Here is a 24,125-nt window from a genome sequence, read left to right as displayed (position 1 = left end):
ACCAAACGGAGAAATACAAGGCAGTGGTTCCCAGATGATGGTTCAAATGGCTCTGAGCACTATGGGACGTAACATCTGTGGTCATCAGTCCCCTAGAACTTAGAACTACTTAAACCTAACTAACCTAAAGACATCACACACATCCATGCCCAAGGCAGGATTCGAACCTGCGACCGTAGTAGTCGCGCGGTTCCGGACTGAGCGCCTTAACCGCGAGACCACCGCGGCCGGCAAGTTCCCAGATGACGTTGTCCTTACAGTGGACGCTGAACAATAAGGTACACACCCACTGAGACAAAGTAAAATGTAAGATGACAGATGACACTGTCGTTTATCGACTAATAAAGTCAACAGAAGATCAAAACAAACTGCAAAATCGATTTAGAAAAAATATCTGAATGGTGCGAAAAGTGGCAGTTGACCCTAAATAACGAAAAGTGTGAGGTTATCCACATGAGTGCTAAAAAGAACTCGTTAAATTTCGGTTACACGATAAATCAGTCTAATCTAAAAGCCGTAAATTCAACTAAATACCTAGGTATTACAATTACGAACAACTTAAATTGGAAAGAACACATAGCAAATGTAACAGACCTACTAAGGAGACTGCCTACACTACACTTGTCCGTCCTCTTTTAGAATACTGATGCGGTGTGTGGGATCCTTACCAGATAGGACTGACGGAGTAAATCGAAAAAGTTCAAAGAAAGGCAGCACGTTTTGTAGTATCGTGAAATATGGGAGAGAGTGTCACAAAAATGATACAGGATTTGGGCTGGAAATCATTAAAAGTAAGGCGTTTTTCGTTGCGACGGAATCTTCTCACGAAATTCCAATCACCAACTTTCTCCTACGAATGCGGAAATATTTTGTTGACATCGACCTACATAGGGAGAAACAATCGCCACGATAAAATAAGGGAAAGCAGAGCTCGTACGGAAAGATATAGCTGTTCATTCTTTCCGCGCGAAATACGAGATTGGAATAATAGAGAATTGTGAAGGTGGTTCGATGGACCCACTGCCAGGCACTTAAATGTGATTTGCGGAGTATCCATGTAGATGTAGATAGATAGATGTAGAAAAAACGGCTTGTCTCGCCCTAATAGGATCAGCCTGCGGATGATTAATGTTCACAGTGTGATAAATGTCGTCTTGTTTTTGTTCCCTTTCATATCGACGATTTTCAGGCAAGGATGCTGCTATAAGCAGGGGCATGTTGCAAAGTTAAGCTGCACGACTGAAAAACTCCGAAAAATTCGGTATAAGCCACAGAGAAAGACGGAAACACTGACATCAAGAGAGAAGTGCTTCGATTCAAAAAAGAAAAGGCAGAAGTAAATCTGACGTTGCGCATGATAATGAAAACATGACTTAGCATCTGTCAAGCTAGAAACAGCGTTTGACATTGCAAAATGTACAAAAACAGTGGAGTGCCGTCACTATTTGAGTATAATAGCCACACTGCCACGGCTGTTGCAAAGGATCATAGAAGCGGGCGAGAACGAAGCAAACCAAAACACAATTACGTGAGACGCAGCAAGGCCACTGAGTCAGGCGCCAGCGACGCAGTAACGTCCGCAACAGCAGAAAGGCAGGGTGAATGTGGCATCAAAACGCCGGTTACCACACTTCCAAGGTACGGTCTTCTTCCTGTGTGCGTAGTTCGAAGAGGTGCTTCGGCAAAACACGTCAGAGCCGAACCAGTGCAAAGACCCATTACTTTTTACCCACATGTACCTCAGTGTGGCAGCACCGTCTACCAGGGGAGCTCTACGCCAGCAGACGGGGCAACATGGTTGTGCAAGACCCTCCACCCTCACGCCTACCCCTCGCACTGAGTCCAGCTCTGTAGACTAGGCGCCTCCCAGTCGGTGGGACTCCTACATCCACAGTTATTTGCTGTGTGTATATTGCGCGGATGATATTTTTCCGAAAGTCAGATGGTATATTGCCTGACTCATATATTCTACAAATCAACTTAAATAGTCGTATCGTTGCCACTTCCCCAATGATTTTAGAAACTCTGATGGAATGTTCTCTAACCCCTTTGCCTTATTCGATCTTAGGTCTTACAAAGTTCTTTTAAATCCTGATTCTAATACTGGATCCCCTATCTCTACTATATCGACTCCTGTTTTTTTCTATCACTCCATCGAACACGTCTTCCTCCTCATATATGTCTTCAATGTGCTCTTTTCGTCTGTTTGCTCTCCTCTGCATTTCACAGTGGAATTCTCGATGCACTCGTAATTTTTTCAACCTGGCTTTTAATTTCACCGTAGGTTGTTTCGACTTTCCAATATGCTGAGTCGCTCCTCCCGAAAATAATTTCTTTTTCGCTTCTGCCGTTTCGCCATGCAGCCTTCTCCGAACTTCCCATTTATTTCATTCCTCTGCGATTTGTATTTCTGTATTCCTTAATCTCCCTGCACAATTTTGTACTTTCTTCTTTCGTCTATCAACTGAAATATTTTTCCTGTTACCCTTGATTTCTTGCCAGCTACTTTCTTTGTACCTATGTTTTTCTTTCCAGCTCCTGTGACTGCCTTTTTTTACTGACGTTAATTTCTCTTCAACTAAACTGCCTACTGAGCTATTCCTTACGGCTGTATCTATAGTTCTACAGAACATCAAGAGTACCTCGTCATTTCTTAGTACTTCAGTATCTCACTTCTCTGCGCACTGATTCTTCTTGCCAGGTCTCTTAAACGTCAGTTAAAATCCAGCAGCCGCGCGGGATTAGCCGAGCGGTCATGGACTGTGCGGCTGGTCCCGGCGGAGGTTCGAGTCCTCCCTCGCGCATGGGTGTGTGTGTTTGTCCTTAAGATAATTTAGGTTAAGTAGTGTGTAAGCTTAGGGACTGATGACCTTAGCAGTTAAGTCCCATAAGATTTCACACAAATTTGAACATTTTTGAAAATCCAGCATCTGATTTCGGAATCTGTCTGACCATGATGTAATCTAACTGAAATCTTCCCGTATCACCTGGCCTCTTCCAAGTATACCCCCTCCTCTTGTGATTCTTGAACAGAGTATTCGTTATTACTAGCCGAAATTTGTTAGAGAACTCAATTAGTTTTTCTCCTCTCTCATTCCTTGTCCCAAGCCCATATTCTCCTGTAACCTTTCCTTCTACTCCGTCCCCTACAATTGCATTCCAGTCCCCCATTTTCATCTCCCTTTACGTACTGTAATACCCATTCAATATTCTTATATACTTTCTCTATCTCTTCATCTTCAGCTTGCGATGTCGGCATGTATACCTGAACTATTGTTGTCGGTGTTGGTTTGCTGGCGATTCTGATAGGAACAACCCTATCACTGAACTGCTCACTGTAACACACTCTCTGCCCTACGTCCCTATTCATGAGCAATCCTAGTCCCGTTATACCATTTCCTGCTGCTGTTGTTATTACACTATACTCATCTGACCGGAAATCCGTGTCTTCTTTCCATTTCACTTCAGTAACCCCCCCCCCCCCGCCCCCCCCCCCCTTCTATATCTAGATTGAGCCTTAGCTTTTCCCTTTTCATATTTTCTAGCTCCCCCACCACGTTCAAACGTCACATTACACTTCTCGACTCGTGGAACGATAACCTTTCGTTGGTTATTCCACCTTTTCTCATGGTCACCTCCACTTCGTCAATCCCCTCCAGAACATCGAAATGGGGGATTGTGCCCTGTGCCCAGATATATACACTGCTGGCCACCGTAAATGCAACACCCTGAAGGAAGCATCCGAATCAAGTGAAATTTACACCATGAGTTTGCAGCGATGAGATATGCAACTGATTAGAATTTCAGCGCAGACGCACATCACGCGCGCCTGTGGCGCCACCTCATAGCGCCATTTAAGGCTTGGCGATTTCGACGAGTGTACGTTCGGCACGTGTGTTTACCTTGTGGTTGTTTCACAAGACGATCAGTTATGCCTCGTAGACAACAGCGAACATCTTTTGATCAAGTATCCGAGTTCGAAAGAGGAAGGATAGTGGCTTACCGAGATTGTGGATTATCATACAGAGAAATCGCTAGTCGTGTTGGACGAAACCAAACAACTGTAATGCGGATATGTGACCGTTGGATGCAGGAGGGTACGACGGACCGACGTGGTCGATCGCATTCACCTCGGTGCACCACTGCACGTGCTGATAGGCAAATTGTGCGCATGGCAGTGACGGATCGCTCAGTGACATCCCGAACCATAGCACAGCACATTGCGTCTGTAACGCATCATCCAGTGTCTGCGCGTACCATTCGACGCCGTTTACAGCAGAGTGGTCTGTCCGCAAGACGTCCATTGCTTCGTCTACCATTGACGCAGAACCACAGACGTCTCCGTCGCCAATGGTGTGATGACAGACGGATGTGGACGGCAGAATGGAATGACGTTGTCTTTACTGACGAGGCACGCTTCTGTCTGCAGCACCACGATGGTCGGATTCGAGTGTGGAGACACCGTGGAGAGAGGATGCTGGACAGCTGCATTATGCACCGGCACACTGGTCTTGCACCGGGTGTTATGGTATGGGGCGGTATTGGATATTACTCTCGCACGCCTCTAGTACGCATTGCCGGTACTTTAAATAGCCGGCGCTACATATCCGAGGTGCTGGAGCCAGTTGTCCTTCCTTACCTTCAGGGCTCGGCCACAGCCATATTTCAACAGGATAATGCGCGACCACACGTGGCACGCATTGTCCAAAGGTTCTTCGCCAATAACCAGATTGAACTGCTTCCCTGGCCGGCTCGCTCTCCCGATCTTTCGCCGATAGAAAACATGTGGTCCATGGTTGCTCAACGAGTGACCCAGATTACATCCCCAGCTGCCACACCAGATGATCTTTGGCAACGTGTGGAAGCTGCTTGGGCTGCTGTACCCCAGGAACACATTCAACGTCTCTTTGACTCAATGCCGAGACGTGTGGCAGCGGTGATCTCCAACAATGGCGGCTACTCTGGCTACTGATTCTGCCAGGAACCACATGTCACAGTCGTCTGTAAACGTAATCATTTGATACTTGGTCAACATGTTATCTACAAAATAAATTTTGTTGTGCTACCTCTTGTCTTTCTTGGTGTTGCATTTACGGTGGCCAGCAGTGTAAATTAACAACAAAAATTCTTCTATGTCGATACATAGCCTCACTGGCACACACAGCTGCCGAAACGCATCGTGCTAGTTTAATAATAGTAAAAATGTGACTGAAACAGTAGAAATTATTTTATAAATTTGTAATAAAGTTGCTCTTTTCAAAGCATTCCATATAACATGAATAAATTTAAGGTACACGTGCTACCTATTGCATCAGCATCGCTGCAGTAGCTGTCTTCAGCATACGTCCAGTGGGGCGTTGCCACCGTAGAGCATCGCTATATGTGTTGTAGTTTGTTCTCCAATAAAATTTTTGACTGATGATGATGTTTCGACGAGCGACCATCAGTCACTAACCTGGCAAAAACGCACCGCCTCAGCTCAAACCCGCCACTGTAGAGGCTATCCACCCCGGGTCTCTGCAATAGGTTTAAGGTGTAGGGAAAGATGGGAAACATCCAATTTATACATGTACCAAGAGGGAACAATAATAATGGAACACAAAGGATGAAGTGCTCGGATTAAAAAGCGTATAAGAAGTGGGTGCAGTCTTTACCACCTTGTGTTCAACCTGTAACGAAAATAAAGGTTCCTGTGTGAGATTAAGATTCACGGTGGAAGAGGGCGTTATCAGTGATGTCATTCCCTAATTATATTGCTACCCTCAGCAAATTTGTGGAACAGCTGTAAGGCATGTTGGATGGAATGAAAGGTCCAGTGAGTACAGAATGTGGATTCAGAATAGACTGAAGAGAGACAACGGTGACGGGAAGCAACAGGAATGGGATTAGCGATTAATTCTAATTAGACATCTCGAATTAGACAGTTTAAGGATTCTGTTACCTTTCAAGTAAAATAACACATGACGGCCGAAACAGTGAGGACATAAAAAGTATAGTAGTACAGGCAATCCTGCCCAAATGAAGCCTGTTAGTACCAAAGATCGAAATTTATGAGAATGTGCGCTTGGAGCACAGCATTGTATGGAAGTGGATCATGGACCGTAGAAAAACAGGAAAATGAGAAGCAGTGGTTGGGAAGGGAGTAAGACAGGGTTGTAGCCTCTCCCCGATGTTGTTCAATCTGTATATTGAGCAAGCAGTAAAGGAAACAAAAGAAAAATTCGGAGTAGGTATTAAAATTCATGGAGAACAAATAAAAACTTTGAGGTTCGCCGATGACATTGTAATCCTGTCAGAGACAGCAAAGGACTTGGAAGAGCAGTTGAATGGAATGGACAGTGTCTTGAAAGGAGGATATAAGATGAACATCAACAAAAGCAAAACGAGGATAATGGAATGTAGTCTAATTAAGTTGGGTGATGCTGAGGGAATTAGATTAGGAAATGAGACACTTAAAGTAGTAAAGGAGTTTTGCTGTTTGGGGAGCAAAATAACTGATGATGGTCGAAGTAGAGAGGATATAAAATGTAGACTGGCAATGGCAAGGAAAGCGTTTCTGAAGAAGAGAAATTTGTTAACATCGAGTATAGATTTAAGTGTCAGGGAGTCATTTCTGAAAGTATTTGTATGGAGTGTAGCCACGTATGGAAGTGAAACATGGACGATAAATAGTTTGGACAAGAAGAGAATAGAAGCTTTCGAAATGTGGTGCTACAGAAGAATGCTGAAGATTAGATGAGTAGATCACATAAGTAATGAGGAAGTATTGAATAGGATTGGGGAGAAGAGAAGTTTGTGGCACAACTTGACCAGAAGAAGGGATCGGTTGGTAGGACATGTTCTGAGGCATCAAGGGATCACCAATTTAGTATTGGAGGGCAGCGTGGAGGGTAAAAATCGTAGAGGGAGACCAAGAGATGAATACACTAAGCAGATTCAGAAGGATGTAGGTTGCAGTAGGTACTGCGAGATGAAAAAGCTTGCACAGGATAGAGTAGCATGGAGAGCTGCATCAAACCAGTCTCAGGACTGAAGACCACAACAACAGCAAGAAGCGTTTGACATGCGGTGTTACAGAAGAATGAAGAAAATTGAGTGGTTAATATAAGCTTAAGGGGAATGTCCTCAGAATCGGCGCGGAAAGGTGTATATAGAAAATGACAAGGAGAAGGGGTTTATAATACGACTTTGGTGACATAGTACTCAGTACGGTGGAATGGACGGTCAATTTGTGCACACTGTGACTACTGAAAAATTGAGTAAGACAATGGACGCATGTATAAGTGAGAGATGCTACAGCTAATAGGCCGGCCGGAGTGGCCGTGCGGTTCTAGACGCTACAGTCTGGAGCCGAGCGACCGCTACGGTCGCAGGTTCGAATCCTGACCACAATCTTACAACTTACGGCAGCTTTTGGTTGCTCCAAGAAGCTGTGCACCACTGTTTACAGACAAAATTTTGTCACCTCCCAAATTTAATGTTACTGTGGCCGTAGACTCTCAATGTAATCTGTTTAACGCGCTATAAAACAATCCGAGCCATGGCAGACTCCACTCCGACATGAAGGACGTATTAATTTCAGGTTTAGCGATAAAGAAATCGACAAGCTACGGAAGCGCACTGTAGACTTAGCTCAATAAATCAGCAAAACTTTGTTCCAAGAACTGTTTTATTCAAACAATCCTCTTTCATTAAAGTTTGAAAGTTAGAGATTCGTGATAAGTTTGCGTCAGTTGACAACCAGGTTAATTACACAAAGAGCTCTCGCTGTTAATCCCCCTCCCCTTTTCATAGTTTGTCCGACTGGCTGTAAATTACGAACTGAACATGGTAGATGAAGTATATTACTACCAATACGAAGGCGATCTTTCTTTACAATGTTACACTACCGACGTTTGCAGTAATTTTTGTTTCATAAATGTAACATCTGCTTGGCGTATTTAATCTGTGCAACAGCGGTAACAAACCGCAACTTGACACACCATTATCGACTTTCCCTGCATTCGGAGGGCACGTGACGTAATTCATCATATGTTAAAACACATGACCTAATTTAATAACACGTGGCTGTTTTTCCGCTAAATATTTTAATCAGCTTTTCATGCTGCGTTTTGAGGTTACCACAGAACGGAGCTGATACTTTTTTTTATTTGCTTTAAGGAGATGAAACATACAGCTTGCGTTCGACTGGAACCAGAAATTTCTCTGCTAGGTGTGTTTGCCTCTAACTTTACCACAAGCAGTTTATCATACATACTGTACTGCGCGCGTCACCAGACGCACATGACTGTCCCTGACGAATCATTTGTAATATTCATTGCGGCACACGCCCGAAGTACTATATTGGACAGACACGACGTTCCTTAAGAACCACGTTTAAAGAACGTATCAGGCGAAAGGACAGCAACACTTCCACATTCGGTACTGACCTCGAAGAGAATAAACAACAGCACAGATGGGAAAAACCAAGAATAATTTGGAAGAAATGTAATCGTATGTCTATCTCAAGGCTCATCCAGAAGATAAGTCAAAAGAAAAAACTGATTTAATACATTATTTATGGCCAATTTCAATTCAGTCTTCATTCGTTTTATTTAAGAATAGTAGCTGAATGCTCTACGTAATTGTCGTCATCATGTCGTCCTTTATCATGTTTCCCATGCTGCTTTTATTTCTACGCCATTTCATTACTTAGATTGCGAGAGCATAAGCAGACGTACCAATGTACCATGGCATTATACGTCTATTCACGATCATGAAGTCTTCCACTTATTATTCTGATGTGAGAACGCTGTTTTTTTTATCATATTTAATACAGTCGGTGTATTTTTAGATTTAACATTTATGAACGTATTTGCAATGCATAGGTTCCTGATGGCGTAACGCATTCATGAGCCCCATACTATACGTCCCAGCCCTTCAGTAATACAATACGTGACATTAAGACATCCTCCAGAATACCTTGTAATACGATAACATTTGTAGCAATGTCATGATATTGTACGCATCTTCACGAATATGTAGTCTCTTAATATATTTTGTAATTTAAGTCTGTTTTGTGTTTTTTTTACCAATCTTAATAAGTCTTTATATCCCTCGTTACCTTAAGCTTAGTATCTAGGAGTATATTTGTCTGTGCTACCAAAGATTTTGTAACAAGACGCCTGCGTGCATCTTAAGTACTGACTAGTCTTAGCAAATTATTTAAATACGTTGGAGCTGGTTCCTGCTTGGCATTGACAAGACTGTGTACGTTACTGACACATGGAGAAACCACAAATCTGGTTTCAAGAGAATTAATTTCGTCTGTCACATACTGGTAGACCCGAGTGCTGCATTTACCTGCTTGTTTCTATAGTTTTCTCGTAAAGAGGTGATGTATTTTATCCTTTATTTAGATGGTTTGGGTGACATAAGCAGACATGAGCCGTAGACGCTTACACCCTTTTTATTCATTTTTTAGTGTTTGTAAAAGCTGTGTTTTCAGACGTGAGTAATTTTGGTCTATTGTCGAGACTTTTTATGTATGTACCATGAAACACGTATGATTATCATCAGCGCAACGTCCAACTTTAGCATAGATACTGAACTGCAGCTTAACCACTTGAAAATTACTTAAGATCGGAACAGTGATTGTAAAAGTTATAATAAACTGGCGACCCCCGTCCCCTGCTCGGTTTCGCAAGGACAGAACTAACAAGGAACCCCTCGAGTGCGAGGTCGCAAAAGGCCAATGATGTTTACGGCATTCGACGCCCCGCATACTGTCTACCATGCAGCCTCAGTATTGGCTGCTAACGGCAACAGGGGGCGGGGCTGGAGGTGTCCCAGGGTGAGCAGAACACGTGGCTACGGAGCTTGGTTGAACTGCTTAACCGACGAGTAACTCACAACAGTGCTACAGCGCTAGTGGTGTTGATATCAAAGCATTGCAATGACAACGATTAAAAAAAAGCAAACACTGCATTATATCTACGACAACAGTTGCCAAAGTTGATATTTCGTCATAAACGAACCCAAGGAATTACGCAGAGTGAGAAAGAAGTGGCAGATTAAATACTGGCTTTTCTACGAGGTGAGTCAGTGTAATGTGTGGTGTCGTATACTCTTGACTGTGGGTACAATGTACATGGGGAGTACAATGATGACGATAGTGCTTAACAAGTGAAACTGATACTGAAACATATGTCGAGCCGTGTGGTTCATTATCCTTGTCGGGCAGGGAGCCACAAATCCCGTCTCCAGTGAAACGTAGTAAAGGACAATCGTTGTCTAAGGAGCGCGTACTAAACATAGTTTTACAGCATGTAAAAAAAATTACGAACAGATTTCGAGTAAGTCCGCAGGAATTTGACTGTTCAGTGTATAAGAGAAACTACGTATAGTCAAGGGAGGGTAAGTCGCACTTGTTACAAAAATTGGTGTTCGCGCGTTTCAAGGGGGGCTTGACATGGTTTGCAGGATGTGCATGATAGTAAGCTGCTACGTTGAGAACATCAAATTGCGGACGATAGATTACAGTGATTTCAAGGGAAGCAGTGGAGGATTCCACAACTTCAAATAGTAATACAGAATTGGATGGCGTAAGATAAAGAAATTTCAAACAAAGCTCAACTAAACAATGCACAGAAAACTGCGGAATCGCCTCAGAATTTATAGACGGGATAAACCAACTTATCCTGTCGTTCAGTAAGGAATTTGTTTTTAATTAACACGAACAGGATTTGAAGAGCAAATGCTTATGAAAGGAGCCCTGGAAATTAGCGGTACTAATATCAATGCCTTAATAGTTTTATGTACAATTATTCCAGGTGTAAATCTGGATGGTAAACTGGCTGGAAAGTTATTTATTGTACTGCGATAAGCTGGTGGTGCTCTGTCCCCAACGATTCTTTCTCGTGTACGTGATCTTGCAAGGGCAGTAGAGAACATTTACGTCACAGCAAGCGTGATTTGAAAATGGGCGTAAGAGAACTACAGCTATGAGCACTGATTTTGGCCAACAGCTGTTCAAAATAACTTTGTTTTTCTTTGATTCCTGGTCGGCGTATAAAAAAATCACACTTCAGAGCAAAGTATCCCTCCTGAGAAGTGTGTGACATTGTAATTCAGACCAACTGGAACCTCTGGACAAATTCAGCCTCTGGATGTTTGTCTTTTCCGTGCCACGAAACATGGTTTAGCACTATCTGCGGCTACTCCTTACAGAATATCCAGTTTCACGGCAAGCTCTACAACATACGGTCTTGCATTCGGTTGCTTGCCATGACGATCCATCAGTTCTCATATCCGCCCCCGGTAGCTGAGTGGTTAGCCGGCACGGTAGCTCAGCGTGTTCGGTCAGACAGTCAGCTGCCCTCTGTAATAAAAAACTGAGTTAATCGATCAACAACGAACTGAAACGGATGTCTTACGACGTCCGCCCCGAGCAGATGCAACGAACAAAAGCGAAAAAAGGAGATTAAAAAAAAAAAGTGGTCAGCGAGACAGACTGTCAATCCTAAGGGCCCGGGTTCGATTCCCGGCTGGGTCGGAGATTTTCTCCGCTCAGGGACTGGGTGTTGTGTTGTCCTAATCATCATCGTTTCATCCCCATCGACGCGCAAGTCGCCGAAGTGGCATCAAATCGAATGACCTGCACAAGGCGAGCGGTCTACCCGACGGGAGGCCCTCGTCACGACATTTTTTTTATCAGTTCTCATCACCCACTTACATCAATAAGAGTCTATATGCATTCTTTAAGAGTGGATAATTAGCTGAACTCCGGGCACGGTTTGTAACGCCAAAGGAGTTCGCCTTCGATCTTCATGGTGCGAACCTTCGTCATCACTTTGGCACGCCATTTTTCATTCGGTGTTCAAGGTGCATGTTAACGGTTTCTTTTGAACATTTCTTGAATGTCGGCGATGTCCATTTTGTGAAGTGTAATGCATACATCCCTTAGAAGGTCCATCTCTGCATCTTCCTTGTGAATCATAGTGAAAACCATACTAAAATCCCTGACGTAGTTCCTGAGATTAGGCTTCGCAAACAGACAGAAAAAAGGGGTGAGAGACTTTTAATTTATAATACGTACAGATAGCAAAGTGGAAGGGAAACTTGATGATAGTAAAAACTACAATCGCGTAAAATGATACTCTTTAGACTTCAGCTACACAGTGACAATGCCACTCTAAATACTCCCGAATACAACGTAGCAATTATCCTCCTAGTCGCAGGTGTTCCAGTAATTTTCGTGTAAATCAAAAATGGTTCAAATGGCTCTGAGCACTATGGGACTTAACATCTATGGTCATCAGTCCCCTAGAACTTAGAACTACTTAAACCTAACTAACCTAAGGACAGCACACAACACCCAGCCATCACGAGGCAGAGAAAATCCCTGACCCCGCCGGGAATCGAACCCGGGAACCCGGGCGTGGGAAGCGAGAACGCTACCGCACGACCACGAGATGCGGGCTTCGTGTAAATCGAAGTCGAATATAAGGTCGAGGAAAAAGGTATCGGTGATCTGAAACTATGACACTTTCAGGCAGCAATCCACAAGATTTATCGCAGAGTGCGTGCAGAACGTGCTACTGTTAGCTGGAAGAGTTACCTACTCCACTAACAACCAGGCACACAGTACCGCCATCAGACCATGATAGTCTATTCTGGGCGACCTGAATCGCCACACGAGTTTCCCCCTCATTGATCCCTGGTACTGCGTGTGGTAGCGCGCGCGTCCAATTTCAGCCACCCCTACATTTTTTATCAGGCAGGCATCGGTGACGCCGCGAGCACAACAGATGCTATGTGTGCTGCTTTCACACTGTTCCTCGATTTGTGTACCTCATTGGGATATTGTTGTGGGGGGACTTGCAAGAAAAAGAATGGTTTCTCCCTCCCACGATGTTTCAAATGGCTCTGAGCACTATGGGACTTAACATCTGTGGTCATCGCCACGATGAATTACTGCATCTCGCATGTTAACATCATAAGCTGTTCAAAAAGATTTCGGGCTCGCACAGCCGGTCGTCGTAAACTTCATTGCCCGAAATCTTTTTGAACAGTTGATTCGCCGCGAAAATTTCAAATTTTACATAAAACTTAATAAGCTGTCTGTGTGAAGGAGCATATGGAGGGTGTAATGGCTCTGGTCAGTGCATCTCTGATTTCATCACGTACTAGATAATCCCATACAAATTAGTTCACAACAATATCCAATGAAATCGAAATTGTAATTCTGCATGTACCATAATTCTTATGTTACACCGTATTGATCATACGTTTTATAAATAGAAATAAAGCATGAATCCCAGCATAAGAGTAATCACTTCACGATCAACGGCACGAGGATACACAAGGCATTGGAAACCGCTGAATTCAAGACACGTAAAGTCTATCCACAGGACATCTGGCCTGTAATTGAAGAACTGTCATGATGAGCTCTCCATTTGCAAAAGATTACGGAATAGTCCCTCGCCGGCCTCTGTGGCCGAGAGGTTCTAGGCGCTTCAGTCTGGAACCGCACGACCGCTACGGCCGCAGGTTCGAATCCTGCCTCGGGCATAGATGTGTGTGATGTCCTTAGGTTAGTAAGGTTTAAGTAGTTCTAAGTCTAGGGGACTGATGACCTGAGATGTTCAGTCCCATAGTGCTTAGAGCCATTTCAAACATTTGAACATAGCATCTGACTTTCGGAAAAGCATCATCCATACAATTCCGAAGACGGTAAGAGCTAACAATTGCGACAATTATCGCACAATCAGCTTTACAGCTCATGCATCCAAGTTGCTTACAAGAATAATATACAGAAGAATGGAAAAGGAAATTGAGGATGCGCTAGATGACGATCAGTTTGGCTTTAGGAAAAGTAAAGACGCAATAGAGGCAATTCTGACGTTGCGGTTAATAATGGAAGCAAGACTAAGGAAAAATCAAGACACGTGGTGCAAGATGTTCTAAATTCTGCGAAAAGTAGTGGTAAGCTACAGGGAGAGGTGGGTCAATACAATATGTACAACAGCCAAGAGGGAATAATAAGAGTGGACGACCAAGAACGAAGTGTTCGTATTAAAAAGGGTGTAAGACAAGGATGTAGTCTTTCGCCCCTACTCTTCAATCTGTACATCGAGGAAGCAATGATGGAAATAAAAGAAAGGTTCAGGAGTGGAATTAAAATACAAGGTGAAAGGATATCAATGATACGATTCGCTGATGACATTGCTATCCTGAGTGAAAGTGAAGAACTACATGATCTGATGAACTGAATGAGCAGTCTAATGAGTACAGAGTATGGACAGAGAGTAAATCGAAGAAAGACGAAGGTAATGAGAAGTACTAGAAATGAGAACAGCGAGAAATTTACCAACGGGATTGATGGTCACGAAGTAGATCAAGTTAAGGAATTCTGCTTCCTAGGCAGTAAAATAGCCAACGACGGACGGAGCAAGGAGGAAATCAAAAGCAGACTAGCAATGGCAAAAAGGGCATCCCTGGCCAAGAGAAGTCTACTAATATTAAATATCGGCCATAATTTGAGGAAGAAATTACTGAGATTGTACGTCCGGAGTTCTGCACTGTATGGTAGTGAAACATGAACTGTCGGAAAACCGGAACAGAAGAGAATCGAAGCATTTGAGATGTGGTGCTACAGACGAATGTTGAAAATTGGGTGCGCTGATAAGGTAAGGAATGAGGACGTTCTGCGCAGAATCGGAGAGCAAGGCAACATGTGGAAAACACTGATAAGGAGAAGGGACAGGATGATATGAATCTGTCCGGACATGAGGGAATGACTTCCGTGGTACTAGAGGGAGCTGTAGAGAGCAAGAACTGTAGAGGAAAACAGATATTGGAATACATCCAGCAAATAATTGAGGAAGTAGGTTGCAAGTGCTACTCTGAGATGAAGAGGTTAGCATAGGAGAGGAATTCGTGGCGGGCCGCATCAAACCAGTCACAAAACTGATGACAAAAAAATAGTCACAATTATCTTTGTGTTTACGATATATTTCATTCGTTTTGAAATTTATTGCCATGAATACCATAAATTTGAATTACGGTCATACTTATTGTTTCTATAATTATTCTGAAAGAAAATTAATAGTTTTCCGGTTTTTCCCAGAAATACTAATAAAATGTAACTCTTTGTTTATATCTATTATATAAATTGAATACAAATGTCTGTATCCTGAAGTTTGTAAATCTCTGTTCTTGTCAACATGCAGTGTATGTAATGTGTTATTAATTTATGAAGGTAGAAACCCTGGAGATCTCTTTTTGGGCACTGCAGAAATGAATCTCCACTAAGACTGCTACGCAACGAACATTAAAACAAAGTCTAACATTGTGAATAAGGTTTGTTATTTATTGTTGTGGAACAGCATCACTAACTCTTTACTGCGGGGATAACTTCTGGCTTTTTAAAAGGGCTGACTTTCTGAAATGGCTTCAAATGGCTCTGAGCACTATGGGACTCAACATCTTAGGTCATAAGTCCCCTAGAACTTAGAACTACTTAAACCTAACTAACCTAAGGACATCACACACACCCATGCCCGAGGCAGGATTCGAACCTGCGACCGTAGCAGTCCCGCGGTTCCGGACTGCAACGCCAGAACCGCTAGACCACCGCGGCCGGCTTGACTTTCTGAATATGTTGTTATTAATTATTTTGAGGCTCGATAACTGCAGGCGAAATTTCATTGCCTTGGAGATATGAAAAAGTTTTTAACTGTTTAAAGCTGCTTTCTGGTCAACTGGGAAGTTTGTTTAGTTGTAACCAGATTTAAAATAATGCCGGTCTATGTGAATATGAATGATGTTGCTTTTGAATGTTTTCCTGGTCCAGCCTTCCAATGCAGGTCACTTGCGCTGGACCTTGCGTCGTTTTAACCCGAAGACACGCATCAAAGCCTTCAGCAGCCAAAAGTAGTATTGGTCTCGTTGAAGAATCGACTTTCTAAGGGTTTTTCTTTCAATGCACGTCGGAGACGATGTGCTATTAATTTTTGACAAATAAACTTGTTCCCTCACTGCTACTTAGATTTTTTATTGCTTCCATCGGAGGACGTATCAGTGGCCTTCTAATAAATGCAGGCCGGCATGCCTGCCGATGTGGCCGAGCGGTTCTAGGCGCTTCAGTCTGGAACCGCGCGACCGCTACGGTCGCAGGTTCGAATCCTGCCTCGGGCATGGATGTGTGTGATGTCCTTAGGTTAGTTAGGTTTAAGTAGTTCTAAGTTCTAGGGTACTGTTGACCTCAAATGTTAGGTCCCATAGTTCTCAGAGCCATTTGAACCAAGCCAATAAATACAACATGGGAAACTGAGAAAATTGTTGTTTTGCGGAGTTGCGCTTTGCATGGGTCATTAATAAAGATCTGCATTTGAAAACTTCTGTAGATGCTCTTAGGTCAATATAAAGTCATCGTGAAGACACTGCCTTCATTAAAAGCACAGCTATACAAATACGGAACTTATGAAAAAATATAGGTGTGGAGCGAGCGATGGAAACAGAAAATTTAATTTGTACTAGTACGACCCGAAAAGCTTAATGTCCGTAGGTCTGAGATTAGAAAAGTCCCAAATCGGTGTCACATCAGACACCTGGAAAAAAATTATTAAGTGTGCACTTTGTAACGCTATATTAATACCATAGGGACGAGTAATAGGAAGTCTGGACTTCCTAATATCAGTGTCATGTATAAATTGAAGACACAAATTGGTTTCGAATATTTTTTACAATTTTTAGCAGTTTTCTTGCTAATGCAATTGCGCCAGATGGACATTTCACGTAAGTTGCATTACAACACAAATATGCACCGCAACCATTTTCGTTACACATTTGTAATTTGTAAATTATTGTTTAGCCAAAGCCAACTTGCAAGAAACCAATGTATATTATGTATTGATGGAAGAACGAAAAAACCGTCTGATGACGAATTGAAAAAAAAAAAAAAAAAAAAAAATCGATACCGATGAAGGTACTTTTTGAATAAAGTAACCTGAATCCACTTTCTGGCTGGCTGCTGTACACCATCAACAATTTATTTTATATAACAGCCACGGTCTCCGACCATCACCTAAAATGACCAAATTTCAAGAATACAGTTTAAATTCCAACGAATACGCTTCACACTTTCTTGTGTGTTCTTGCCTTATAGCATCCAGAACTCTTTAAAATCCGTCAATTGTTCTGATGTCACTATTCGGCGAGTGAAATAGTTTTCGGAGTAATCTAACAAAATTTCTTCGCTCAGAACCCGAGCTGACATTTTTTCACCCAGTCACGGATTAACATACGAATTTCTTTTTCTTTTGTAGTGATTTCGAAGTGACGAGCGCCGCGCGAAATGCCCGCTCGGTTCGAGGCGCTATGTCACGGATTGCGCGGCCTCTCCCACTGGAGGTTCGAGTCCTCCTTCGGGCTTGGGTGTATGTGTGTTCTTCGCCTAAGTTAGTTTAAGTAGTGTGTAAGTGTAGCGACTGATGACCTCAGCAGTTTGATCCCTTAGGAATTCACAAACATTTGGACATCTTGAAATTCACGAACATGACCTTCACCACAACCATTCACCGCAACGGAAAGTCATACCTAACGGCACGGGTTCGATTCCCGGCAGGGTCGGAGATTTTCTCCGCTCAGGGACTGGGTGTTGTGTTGTCCTTATCATCATCATTTCATCCCCATCGACATGGAAGTCGCCGAAGTGGCGTCAACTCGAAAGACTTGCACCAGGTTCAAATGGCTCAAATGGCTCTGAGCACTATGGGACTTAACATCTGAGGTCATCAGTCCCTTAGAACTGAGAACTACTTAAACCTAACTAACCTAAGGACATCACACACATCCACTTCCACCAGGCGAACGGTCTACCCGACGGGAGGCCCTAGCCGCACGGCACCACTACCATTATTAACTGCCGCAATTTTCATTTCAGAGACGAAAATGGTGCTTCGATACCCATAAAAATGAGCGTGTCCAATGATGTCGATGTGTAGACATTAAAGAGACTAGTTTGGCAACTCTGTCATGTCGTGTAAACTAAACTTCAGATTTACGGTTACAAGCTCACTCGCTCACTCACAGGCGGCGAGGGGGTCAGGTGATAACTTCAAAAATACAAAAAAAAAGACTGCGCTCGGAGTAATGTGAAGTCGAAACACGGATCGATCACTTTGCGTTACGTGTGCGTCATAACACATAGAGCGGGCGACCCGTGATCCGAATCCCATCCCGCAGATTACCGCCCCTCCTCCCGGTCTCTGTCGCCATCGCATTGGTATGGACGTATTCCGAGTTGTCGACTGCAAAATTCGCTGCGCGTAATGCCCGCGTTATGAATATGCAGAGATAGACATCTTCCAATTAGCTTCATTACGGCGACAGTGCGGGCGGAGTGCGCCGTCATTTGCGGCCAGTATTGTCGTGATGAAGAGCGCACAGTGGCACTACGGCACGGTCGTTCACCCAGCCGACCGCCGCTCCAGCTCGGCGTGCAGACTGACGGTTCGGTTCAGCGGACCGCTCGCGGCAGCCGGCGGTAATGGACGCGGCGGCCGCATTGATTTGTAACCTGCACAGCGTGCCAAACACCGGCTCGAGTGCGGGCGTGTCGGAAGCCCGACACTCGAGTGCGGGAAACTCCAGCGCAGCCTCCAGCGTAACACCAAGAGTGGCGCCTACAGCCCGGTTGAGTTCTGTACTGTACCCGTGCATACTGGCGCTGTGTTCCGCAGGATCACGAATCTCAGCACCTGAACGATTCTTTTATTGAAATCATGTGCAACGAGTCTGTTTACGGTATATAGTGTTAACATTCATGACCACATTTTTAAGTCCAAATACACTAAACACTTAGTTTTTTTCCAGTCTACCAGTTTTTCACCCTTTATGTTGTTGTGGTCTTCAGTCCAGAGACTGATCTGATGCAGCTCTCCATGCTACTCTATCCTGAGAAAGCTTCTTCATCTCCCAGAACCTACTGCAACCTACATCCTTCTGAATCTGTTTAGTGTATTCACCTCTTCGTCTCGCTCTACGATTTTTACCCTCCACGCTGACCTCCAAATACTAAATTGGTGATCCCTTGATGCCTCAGAATATACCCTACCAACCGATCCTTTCTTCTAGTCAAGTTGTGCCACAAATCTCTCTTCTCTCCTATTCAATACCTCCTCATTAGTTATGTGATCTGCCCGTCTAATCTTCAGCATTCTTCTGTAGCACCACATTTCGAAAGCTTCTATTCTCTTCTTGTCTAAACTATTTATCGTCCACGTTTCATTTCCATACATGGCTACTCCATACAAATACTTTCAGAAACGTCTTCCTGACACTTAAATCTATACTCGATGTTGACAAATTTCTCTGCTTCAGAAATGCTTTCCTTGCCTTTGCCAGTCTACATTTTATATCCTCTCTACATCGACCATCATCAGTTACTTTGCTCCCGAAATAGCAAAACTCATTTACTACTTTAAGTGTCTCATTTCCTACTATAATTCCGGCAGCATCACCCGATTTAATTCGACTACATTCCATTATACTCGTTTTTCTTTTGTTGATGTTCATCTTGTACCCTCCTTTCAAGACACTGTCCATTCCGTTCAACTGCTCTTCCAAGTCTTTTGCTGTCTGACAGAATTACAATGTCATCGGCGAACCTCAAAGTTTTTATTTCTTCTCCATGGATTCTAATTCCTACTCCGAATTTTTCTTTTGTTTCCTTTACTGCTTGCTCAATATACAGATTGAATAACATCGGGGAGAGGCTACAACCCTGTCTCACTCCCTTACCAACCACTGCTTCCCTTCCATGCCCCTCGACTCTTATAACTGCCATCTGCATTCTGTACAAATTGTAAATAGCCTTTCGCTCCCTGTATTTTACCCCTGCCACCTTCAGAATTTGAAAGAGAGTATTCCAGTCAACATTGTCAAAAGCTTTCTCTGAGTCTACAAATGCTAGAAACGTAGGTTTGCGTTTCCTTAATCTATTTTCTAAGATAAGTCGTAGGGTCAGTATTGCCTCACGCGTCCCAACATTTCTACGGAATCCAAACTGATCTTCTCAGATGTCGGCTTCTGTTATCTATTACACCTATAAAAAATATAAAATAACGATATAAATTTTTGTTTTAATACTTGCAGACCTGTTACTGAATAAATTATCTTATTTAAAAAAATGATACAAAGTGTTTAAAATGCATACAACGTTCAGAGGACTTTTAAGTTCCGACAGAATTACCAGGTGTAGGAGTATAAAACCTGTTAACTTCTACCTTTGACCCCCGAAAAGTAAACACTTTTCTTGGGAGGTTATACCTACAATGTCTGAAAATTGTTAATATTTTTTGCAGAGCAATAGAGTTAAAAAAAAAAACAAATTTAACTCAAAGTCGAGTTAGCACCATAGCGTTAAGTTTAATCTTATTTCACTGCGGTTAGATATATTCTCCCATAAATTTAATATAGGATTGACTGATGTTATCCATTTTTGATTACAGGTAAGTGCTGAGGGGCTACACTGAACGCAGTCTGTGTACTTCAAACTTGCAGGCCCTTGATCAAACCATAATCAGTGGGGCCATTTTGTTTTTTCTTTTTTATTAAAAATCTAAAATACAGTTCAGAGTATGAACAATCACAATCCCCAAATAAATTCTTTTGTACGTCTTTTCATTGTCTCAAAAAAAAAAAAACTGTTCCTGCTATTTAGTTGATATGTCATTGCCAGGAGATCCTATGGATAGTCTGGCTGCCTGTAATCACTGTTGCTCAATTAGCACCACCCAGGAGGCACGTGTTGGGTATTTTAAGGTTAAACCTACGGACGTGAGCGACGTCTTAAGTTAGCTCAAAAGCTGAGGACTCGAAACAACATCCTCCATAAGCTATGCGGAACTACCTGGGGATCTTCAGCAACCACCCTGCGATCTTCAGCTCTGGGCTTGCTCTACTCAAGTGCTAAGTACTGTGCACCTGTTTGGAAGAACAGTCATCATACAAGGCTTGTTGATACCCAGCTGAATACGACAATGCGCATAATATCTGGTGCAATCAGATCTACTCCAGTTTATTGGCTTCCACTGTTAACCGGTATAATGCCTCCTGATCTACGCAGATGTACTGCCCTTATGAGGGAATTCCACAAGATCTCCATGAATTCTAACCTACCCGTGCATAGCGACCTGCCACTTTTAAATCGTAAGAGACTGAAATCATCTAGGCGCGCAGTCCGGAACCGTGCGACTGCTACGGTCGCAGGTTCGAATCCTGCCTCGGGCATGGATATGTGTGATGTCCTTAGGTTAGTTAGGTTTAAGTAGTTCTAAGTTCTAGGGGACTGATGACCACAGCAGTTGAGTCCCATAGTGCTCAGAGCCATTTGAACCATTTTTTTTTTTTTTTTTGACTGAAATCACGCCATCCAACTCTGTGCGATGCTGCTGACGTGGTTGCTAAGAATTTCAAACCTCTTGAAGAATGGAAAGGTCAGTGGGAAGCAGTGACAGATGTTCAGCTGCATAACATCTTCTCAGGTGCTAAACTTCCAAGTGGATTCGACCTACCACGCAAGACCTGGACTACTCTCAACCGAATCCGTACCGGCCATGGCCGATGCAGGGATGGTCTCTTTAAATGGAAGAAGCTGCTTAATCCGGCCTGTGACTGCGGGGCTCCATACCAGACTGTTCCTCACATTGTCACTGAATGCAGCATTCGAGCCTATCACGACGCCAAAGAGGACTTCCTGCTAGCAACTCCAGATGCAGTACGCTGGATTGAAGGACTGGATATTCAGTTGTAAAGACGAACTTAAGTTTCATGTGTGTCAATATGTACATATGTATATGTAATTTAATTGCCCGCATCTCGTGGTCGTGCGGTAGCGTTCTCGCTTCCCACGCCCGGGTTCCCGGGTTCGATTCCCGGCGGGGTCAGGGATTTTCTCTGCCTCGTGATGGCTGGGTGTTGTGTGCTGTCCTTAGGTTAGTTAGGTTTAAGTAGTTCTAAGTTCTAGGGGACTTATGACCACAGCAGTTGAGTCCCATAGTGCTCAGAGCCATTTGAACCAGTTTTTGTAATTCAATTTCATGATATGTCTGTATTAGCCACACGCTAAATAAAAACATGTCTCAAAAAATTTCCAAACTTCGCCTCTTTTTGCTCATTTTAGTGAGAACGTGGCCTTAAATGCATTACGATCACGAAGTCCTGACAAAGTCGGTGCCTGCCTATTTGGCACAGCTCATTGCGACGAGTGGCAGTACAGTCATTTCAGCCAGAAATGCAGAAGCGCACATGCGTATATTTGTATTATTTCCAGCATCAGTATCAACAATAGCACCGGATCAGTACACACGGCAGGTGGCTGCAAAGCAAACAGAACACGCTGTAACTGCAGCTGCGTTGCGTTGCGCGGCTGAAAAGTGCGGGTGTCGACCGCAGGGGCGTGGCCCTGCCACGCGTGCGTGCCCCCGTGTTGACACGTGGGACGCGGGCGCCGGGGCGGAATCAGACCCGCATAATCCTCCGCGGCGCACAGCAAGCTGGCTGCGAGAGCCATTGTCAGCGCCTCTGCCCGGCCAACGGCTGTCTGTCCACCGCTCCGCACACCACACCACACCACACCACAGCTCAGTGCTCGCTCTCTGTCGCTGTTTGTGCAGCAAACTCTGGACGCGAGCCTCTCTCTATTGTGCAGCGCGTATTACACTGTTTGGCGACAGCTCCCGTCCACCGACGGCCGCGTGAAAAAACAGGGGGAAAAAGAGAAAACAGGCACTGACTGGTTGTCAGCACGACAGCGGGCGCTCGCAAATTGATTACAATTGCTGTGCTACACCCCATTTGACACTACACTGCGAATCAGAATTAATGAATGCTCAAACGACACCCCTGTCCCTCTACACGCGTCCGCCACAAAGTTACGCAAGCTTCTAATTCCGTGACGAAATCGTTTGATGGCTAGACTACACCACACTTCTACACCTATCGAAAAAGAAGAAAAGAAAAATAATGCCAGTCGTTTCTTTTGTTTCAGCGTTCTACAGGTGTTGGCTAAAATGTGGAACTTATTTGACACCAAAAACTTTCGTCAAGCTACGAAATTTTTAAAAAGTTATTTAACTATTATGTCTACAACTGTGCTTCCGCCGTTTTGCAATAGATAGTAGTAGCGGCAAGTGGGGTTCGGGTGGTTGGCCATAGGTGTAATACAATAAGCTTACGCATCTGTAAACATAATGCCATAAAAATGTTATTCCATTTGTGATTGCGTCATAACGTTATTCTCGATTAAGTGTGTCAACTTACGTACCCATTTCTCGCCATTTGCGGGAAGTTTTAATTTTCTGCTTTAACATGAAGAAATCTGCGGCTGTGGCTCTTAAAATGCTGGGTAAGACCAATGGTGAGGGAACTATTAGTGGAAGAACGTGCAGAGAATGTTTTCAACGCCTTAAGAACGATGATTTTGATGTCGAAGACCGGCACTGCAGTGGAAGACAGACCGTTTTCGTAGCTACTCAAACAGACGAAGACAGTCACAGGACATCATTATCGAAAGCAACTGATGCTTCGAGTCCAGTACTGAAACACAAACGGCCACACTACAGCGATAGACACGTGAAGGTAATTTTGCAGCAGGTCAGGGCTCGACCCCATGTCGCAAAACCTCTCAAAATATACATGCAAACATTGGAATGAGAAGTCCTATCCCTCCCGCCGTATTCTCCATACGTTGCTCTCTCTGACTACCACCTTTTTAGATCAGTGCCATACAGTCTGGCTCACCAGCATTGCCGATCACATGAACAAGTGGAAAATTGAATCGATTCATGGATGCCCACAAAATACGCCCAGTTCTTCCGTCACGGGATCGTATGCTATCCGAAAGACGGGAGACTGTAGTGGCCAGTTATGATCAATACAATGAATCATAATGTTTTTGTAAGTTTTTCACAGGAGAGCCCCGAACTTCGAGAAAAAACGGCGGAAGCAAAGTTGTAGACCTAGTAGTTTCGACGCACTGAGTCGTCATTTCACAAACCTGGGAAACTCCGTTAATAATTGCAACCACACTTCTTTCAAATATTACAAAAAAAACACTATAACCAGTAAAACGGAGCAAA

At 43.6% G+C, this 24,125-nt stretch overlaps 1 protein-coding gene across 1 annotated transcript in view; it reads right to left on the bottom strand.

Annotated features, from left to right (window-relative positions):
* Nucleotides 1-24,125, bottom strand: part of LOC126220931 (proteoglycan Cow) — a 380,564-nt gene that overhangs the window by 314,443 nt on the left and 41,996 nt on the right. Inside the window, exon 3 of the mRNA XM_049942177.1 lies at nt 18,457-18,668. Within this exon, the coding sequence (XP_049798134.1) occupies nt 18,457-18,668 (212 nt within the window). The remainder of the gene's footprint in view (nt 1-18,456; nt 18,669-24,125) is intronic.

This window comes from Schistocerca nitens, chromosome 1 (genome assembly GCF_023898315.1).
Source record: "Schistocerca nitens isolate TAMUIC-IGC-003100 chromosome 1, iqSchNite1.1, whole genome shotgun sequence".
Taxonomy (NCBI): domain Eukaryota; kingdom Metazoa; phylum Arthropoda; class Insecta; order Orthoptera; family Acrididae; genus Schistocerca; species Schistocerca nitens.
This window is presented reverse-complemented; position numbering and strand designations above follow the sequence as displayed.